This window comes from Struthio camelus, chromosome 1 (assembly GCF_040807025.1).
Source record: "Struthio camelus isolate bStrCam1 chromosome 1, bStrCam1.hap1, whole genome shotgun sequence".
Taxonomy (NCBI): Eukaryota; Metazoa; Chordata; class Aves; order Struthioniformes; family Struthionidae; genus Struthio; species Struthio camelus.
In genome coordinates this window covers 175,990,778-175,997,040 of record NC_090942.1, presented here as the reverse complement: position 1 = coordinate 175,997,040, position 6,263 = coordinate 175,990,778, and the positions used below count along the sequence as shown (strand labels likewise).

Sequence of the window (6,263 nt, the reverse complement as noted above, 5' to 3'; positions counted from 1 at the left end):
CTTCTGGGTTTGGTGGTTGGTTTTGTTTTCCTTCTGAAAAGTTGTGACTTAGGTTTCTTGGTTTGTGGTTGTTGCTGTCACGGCATTTATTGGTGTGTGTCTGTGTGTGTTTACGCTTTCAGTTGCTCTTTCTGCCGCGGGGGGAAGAGGGGAGGATCAGGCTGCAGGAGTGACCCCCACGGGTTTCTAGAGCATTTTTACCTTCTCTCTCCCCCTCCTCCTTCTCGTGGGTAGCCCGGTGTCTTTTCGTTTCAATAATTGATAGCGCCCCCCCGCCCCCCGCTCATCGACGAGTTCGTGGTTATTTCGACACCGTCCCTCGGTCCGCGGGCGCCCCGCGGCCCCGGCCTCCCCGACGGCGGCGGCGGCGGCCGTCCCGGGCCGCCCCTCCCGCCCGCCCTCCCCCCCCCCACGCCCCCCTCCCCCACCTAGTAGGTGGCGGAAAATTTCATCCGTTTCTGCTTCTGTCTCTGGTTGCAAAACCAAACCCGCACCACGTTCTTTTTGAGGTCCAATTTCTCGGCGATGGCGGCGATCTTCTCGGAGGAGGGCCGGGGCTGCACGGCGAAGTAGGCCTCGAGGGAGCGCTTCTCCGGGGCGGCGATGGAAGTCCGCTTGCGCTTCTTCTCGCCCCCGTTGAAGAGCTCGGGCTTGTTCATTTTTTCCCGCTGGGCGCCCTCGGCCTCCTCCAGCCAGGCCTGCAGGATGGGCTTGAGGGCGATCATGTTGTTGTGGGAGAGGGTGAGCGACTCGAAGCGGCAGATGGTGCTCTGGCTCAGCGAGCCCACGCCCGGGATCTTCAGGTTGGCCAGCGCCGAGCCCACGTCGGCCTGGGTCACCCCCAGCTTGATGCGGCGCTGCTTGAAGCGCTCGGCGAAGGCCTCCAGCTCCCGCGGGTCCGTGTCCGAGTCGCAGATGGAGGCCAAGCCGGCCGCCCCCACCACGGCCGCCGCCGAGGCCACCTGCCCCGCGGCGCCGTGGTGCGCGGCCACCAGCCCCGGGTGCGGCAGCCCCGACGGCATGTTCATGGCGGCCGGGTGCGAGAGGTGGCCCAGGCCGTGCATGTGCGAGTGCGGGTGGGCCGAGGTGGAGATGAGGCCGCCGCCGCCGCCACCGCCGGCCCCGCCGCCGCCACCGGCCCCGCCGCCGCCGCCGCCCGCCCCGTCGTGGCCGCCGCCGCCGCCGCCTCCGCCGCCGCCGCCGCCGCCGGGCATGAGCGCCAGGGAGGGGGAGGTGATGTGGTCGAGGAGGTCGCCGGGCTCCAGCGCCTGGTGGTGGTGGTGGTGGTGGTGGTGGTGGTGCGCCAGGGGCACGGTGGAGGTGGAGGTGCAGGGCACGCTGTTCATGGTGTGGTAGGTGGCGTCCGGCTTGAACGGGTGGCTCTTGCCCTGCGACACGGCGATGTCGACGGCGGCCAGAGCCTCGGCCCGCGCCAGCAGGGTCTCATCGAGGCTGGCGAAGATATTGCTCTGCAGCTGCAAAGGACACAAAACAGAGCGGGGCGCGGGGGACGGGAGGGAAGGGGGGCGCCGAGCAGGCAGGCAAGGGGGCGAAACGCCGAGAGGAAGGGTGGGCGAGGGGCCCAGAGGGGTGGCAAGCGCGGCGGTAAGGGGGGACGGGGCGTGCGGCGGAAAGGAGGGAGGTGGAAAGGAGGCGAGTCGAGGGAGGGAGCCCGGGCGGGAAGAGAGAGGTGGGCAAAGTTGAGGTGACCGTGCAGGCGAGCCGGGGGCGGTATGCGGGTTTAAAGGGGGAGACCCAAGCGAATGGGGGAAGGGGACAGCACAGGGAAGTGAGGGAAAATAGAGGAGGGGGTAGAGGAATGGGGGAGAAAGCAAGGAGAGGGAGCAGAAAAAGAAAGGAAGAAGAGAATAGCAGAAAGGGCAAGGAGACGGGAGAGAAGCCGAAAAAGGGAAGACGGGGGCGTGAAGGGAACAAATAAATAAAAAAAAATAGAAAAAAGAAAAGAAAGGAAGAGAAGGAGGAGAAGAAATGGATCTGTAACTCTCAGCTGGGGAATTGTATCAAACACAAGAGCACATTAAGCGCATTCCTTTTCAGAGGCCGAGTCATAAAAATTAATACAGAAAGTGGATGAAGTCGGAGACTCGTGTGAACACCGCTTTCAAAAAAGATCACAGGCGCTCAGATGATTGCAGAGGAAGACATGAAAAAAACATTAAGCGCCGCTTGTCAAAATGTGCCTCGCAGCGGTTTTTTTATTAATGCACATACACATACATGCAGTACACAGGAAGGAGAGCGAGAGAAAGAAGAAGTGTGTGCATGTAAGAGAGAGAGAGAGAGAAAGAAAGAAAGAAAGAGCTGCAGCTGCCTGTCCCTTACCGGTGGAGTTGGTAGACATGCTCTTCTTATTGCTTCCGAGCTGGAGTGTAGAGAGGGGTATTTGTGCTCAGGTAGGGTGGGATGCATGGCAAAATGCGGCTGTTTGCTGTTCATGGACATCATCTTGAAGGCTTGGCATGTAAATCCACAAACACTCCTAAAGTGAGGGGAAAAAGTGCTCTCCGGGCGCTCTCCTCCCGCCGGGGGACGCCGCTGCCGCGGTGGCGGGTGGCGGAGCGGGTGGCGGCGGTGCCGCCGCAGATCCTGGCCCCGCGGCCGCCGCCGCCGCCGCGGTGGCCTGCGCTCGGGTGAGCGGGCGGCGAGGCTCCCTCCGGCCCCGCCGGCTTCACTTATCTGCCTGCCGCTGCCCGGCGCCGGGCGCGCTGCGCTGCGCTCTGCGCGCACCTGAGCCCCGCATCCCGTGGCTACAGCCGGGCGGGCTCTCGCGAGAGCGCCGCCGCTCCGGCTTTGACAGGCATCAGCTGTCTCCCCCCCTTCCTCCTCCTCCTCCTCCTCCTCCTCCTCCTCCTCCTCCTCTTCTTGCCTTTCCTCCCGCCGCCGCCCCCGGTCCCTGCCTCCCCGCGCCTTGTTGCATCTCCCGCAGCACTCGCCCGTCTCGCCGCGGCCGCGGCGCGGGGCTGCTCTTATAGCGAGGCTGCTCTTACAGCCGGGCCGGTGCGGCACCTGTAGCTGCCACACGTGCGCGTAGCGCTGCGCGGCCGGCGCCGCGGGTGCGGGTGCGGTGCGGGCGCCTGCCGCAGCGGGCAGCCGCCGGGCGCCCCTTCCGCGGCCTGTCCGCGCCGTCGGCCCGCGCAGCCGCCCGCCTCCAAACGGTAAGCGCCGGCTGCTGTGAGGCAGCGGGCCGTTTCTCCGCGCAGCCCTCCGCACTGAAACACAAAGGTTTATCCCCCTTTTCGTAGCCCAAACGAGTCTGTGCTGAGGGCTCTCAGCGCAGAAAGTGGCAGCTTTCCGCCTAACCCTCTTACTTTCGGGAATTATAAATAGGTTCCTTGAGAATAATCATGGTGACAGACATTTGTTTGAAGCAGTCAGAGTCTATTGATTTCCATATAATTTCATTTCCCCCCACATACTTTTGTTGCAAATATTATTGTGTCAGGCACCGCTTGTGACAGCCACTTAGTCCACAAGGAGCGTGTGCTTCTACATGGGAAAGGCTGTTGAAATGGAATTGTGCCTTTCCTTACTGCTTTCGAACAAACCTTTGCTCCTTCATCGTGGGAAAACCCAAGTTTCACTCTGGCATTGTCTGCAGTACAAAACAATCACAAAAACCTTCCTTCCTTCCTTCCTTCTTTCCTTCCTTCCTTCTTTCCTTCTTTCCTTCTTTCCTTCTTTCCTTCTTTCCTTCTTTCTTGCTCTCTCTTTCTTTCTCGTTCTCTCTTTCTTTTGTTAGCTGGGCACTTTTTATGCAACAAGAATGTGAAGAAAAGAGTAAATCCTTCCCTATACATTTCCAGCCGGAAAAAAAAAGGAAAAGAGTCTCGGAAGAAGATCTTTCTCCCTTTACTTCTTTTCTCTTTCTTTTTCCTTCTTCTCTCTCTCTCTTTCTTTCTTCCTCTCCTCCCCCCCCCCCCCTTTTCTCTGGTTTGTTCTTGGAATACTTTTGCATTTGAATGAAACGAGGAACAATAGCAACAATAGAGTTAAGGACTCACGGTTGTTTTTATGAATGATATTTGGGGTTATGGCCCAGTTTTAGAGAGGATTTTTCTTTTAGCTGCTTATGAAGTTGAAATCAGTTGGAGGCAAAACTGTCGAATAAGTGAACCTGCTAATTTGTCTGTGGGGGTAATGTGAACGCTAGGGGATGGCCCTGGATGAATCCTGTCCCCTGGGGCATGCCAGAGCTGTCCCTCGGTGACTGACCAGATGTTACTAGTTTTGTTTCAGCAGGGCTACAAACAGGCACCAGGAAGAGGCAGCAGGGTGTTTGGATCAGTGATGTGACAGCCAATGTGCCTCATGTCAACCTTGAAGTGCATCGGAATTGCCATATATCTCCTGAATGCCTCTTATTTATGCATATAAACACATCTAACAGGACGCGCAGGCACCAACAGACACACGCTCGCACACACACACACATCACAGACTAAAATCCCAGGTAAAGCCCACATTCGTCTTCATAAGCCTTTCCCCAGTTCCTCATCCAGTCCGAGAGGAAAGGAAGAATGACTGTCAATTACTTGTGCGAAAGGGAGCCAGGTCTCCATCCATTACTGCGTCCCCTGGGATCGCTGAATGCAACCTCATCTCTGAGGGGGGTGAACTTGAAACTGAAAGATCGTGGTCTGAAGCGGGGAAGGGATCTTATTTATGGAAATCATTGCATCAGTATAGCCGTATAATACTTTATATGGATTTTTTTTTTAAGTCATAACTTATTCTAGCTATTTCTAAGCTACCATGCCTTCTAAACAGAAAATCTCCTGAGGAAGGGAGGGACAGGAAGAAGAAGCTGAGAGAGACCACTGAGATTTAACCAAGTTGCTCATAAGCGACCAGCTCCAGGAAAAAGGGTCAAGCAACCTGCCTTTCCCTGCTGATAAGTTATCAACAGCGAAAAGCCAGTCCGTGGCGCACACACCGGGGCTCCTTTAGCTGATCCCAGAGGGGGATGAGAGCCTGAGAGCTGCGTTAACTGGCTAGCCAAGTGGAGGAAGGCGTGCGGGGGCAGCTCTGGCCGCTGCCTGGGATGCATGTGTTTGTGTGCCTGGCTGCGCGGCCCCCACCAGCCAGGACGCTGTCAAAGCAGGTCCATCAGCTTTCCCTAAGGGAAACCCTCCGAGCAAGGGAAGATTGTGCAAGTGGCGATGCAGGAGGCGGCGGGGGGGAAGGAGGGGAGGGTATCTCTAGGTTATAGGATGACCTGCCTGCCTTCCGACGAGCCACGGGGCTTGCTCTGCATTTGTGGCCCCCTGGCAGAGACCCCGGGTCAGGCCCGCTGGGATTACAGCTCCTCGGGTTATGCCCCGCTGCCAGCGCCGGAGAGGTGGGGAGGGGGCGAGGGGAGCTTTCCCCCAGTCCCAGACACACTGGGCCGCTTTGGATGCTGCTCTGCCTCCACAGGGCGCTCTCCGAGGGGCTCCTTCTGCCCCTTGACTGCTTGGACCCCTTGCCGTCTGCAGTGGAGCGGCCGCCCCCCGCCGCCCGACCTTCTTCTAGCTCTTGCCTGGGCTTTTTCTGCTATTCCCAGAGGCAGAGGCTCGGTTAGGAAGTTGCAGACAACTTTTTCTCGCCTGCTTTCTATGAGGTGCGAAGAGGAGAGGTTAGAGGGCACGGGGAGGAAAGGATTTTTAACAAGTTCTCTGCATAGGTCTTTGAGATACTGTTTGGGTCAGCCTGTCTTCCCACCTACGACGCCCTAAGGGAGAAACTTTCCCCCGTAGTCCTTGGGACACTTTTTTTCTTTTTCTTTTCTTTTCTTTTCTTTTCTTTTCTTTTCTTTTCTTTTCTTTTCTTTTCTTTTCTTTTCTTTTCTTTTCTTTTCTTTTCTTTTCTTTTTTCTTTTTTTTTTTTTTTGTGGAAGAGGGGAAGTAAGTGCTAATATGCAAAGCAATGCTCTAAGTTGCAGCCCTCTCCCATTTTTTAATTTTCTTAAGATAAACCCCATTACGGGCTTAACCCTAACCCCGGCTGGATCTCAGCTGGCCGCCCGTCGCTGTGCTGCGGCCGGCCTCCGCGCCGTAGCCCCTTTGCTTCCCCTTAGCCGCTCTCCGCGGGGGCTCCTGCCCAGCGAGGCGCAGCCCCGGGTGCCCAGGGCTAGCCAGCCCCCCTGGTCGCCAGCCCCACGGCGACCCCGACAGCGCCTCGCCGTCCTCACTCCGCCGCGCACACCAGCTCCCGCCGGCTCCCCAGGAACCGGCCGTGAGCCAGGCTGAGCACCGCACGGGCCT

At 58.1% G+C, this 6,263-nt stretch overlaps 1 protein-coding gene across 1 annotated transcript; it reads right to left on the bottom strand.

Moving 5' to 3' along the window:
• Positions 1-428: 428 nt before the first annotated feature.
• On the bottom strand, positions 429-2,467 carry POU4F1 (POU class 4 homeobox 1). The gene is made up of 2 exons (XM_068931229.1): positions 2,344-2,467; positions 429-1,475 (listed from the first exon to the last, which is right to left on the bottom strand). The coding sequence occupies exons 1-2, from the start codon at positions 2,464-2,466 to the stop codon at positions 429-431; spliced, it is 1,170 nt and encodes a 389-aa protein (XP_068787330.1). The 5' UTR covers position 2,467.
• Between the last annotated feature and the right edge of the window lie 3,796 nt (positions 2,468-6,263).

Coding starts and splice junctions, on each gene's coding strand:
- POU4F1 (XM_068931229.1), bottom strand. CDS start 2,466: ATGATGTCCATGAACAGCAAACAGCCGCATTTTGCCATGCATCCCACC. Junction 1,476..2,343: donor CATGTCTACCAACTCCACCG/GTAAGGGACAGG, acceptor TGTCCTTTGCAG/CTGCAGAGCAATATCTTCGC.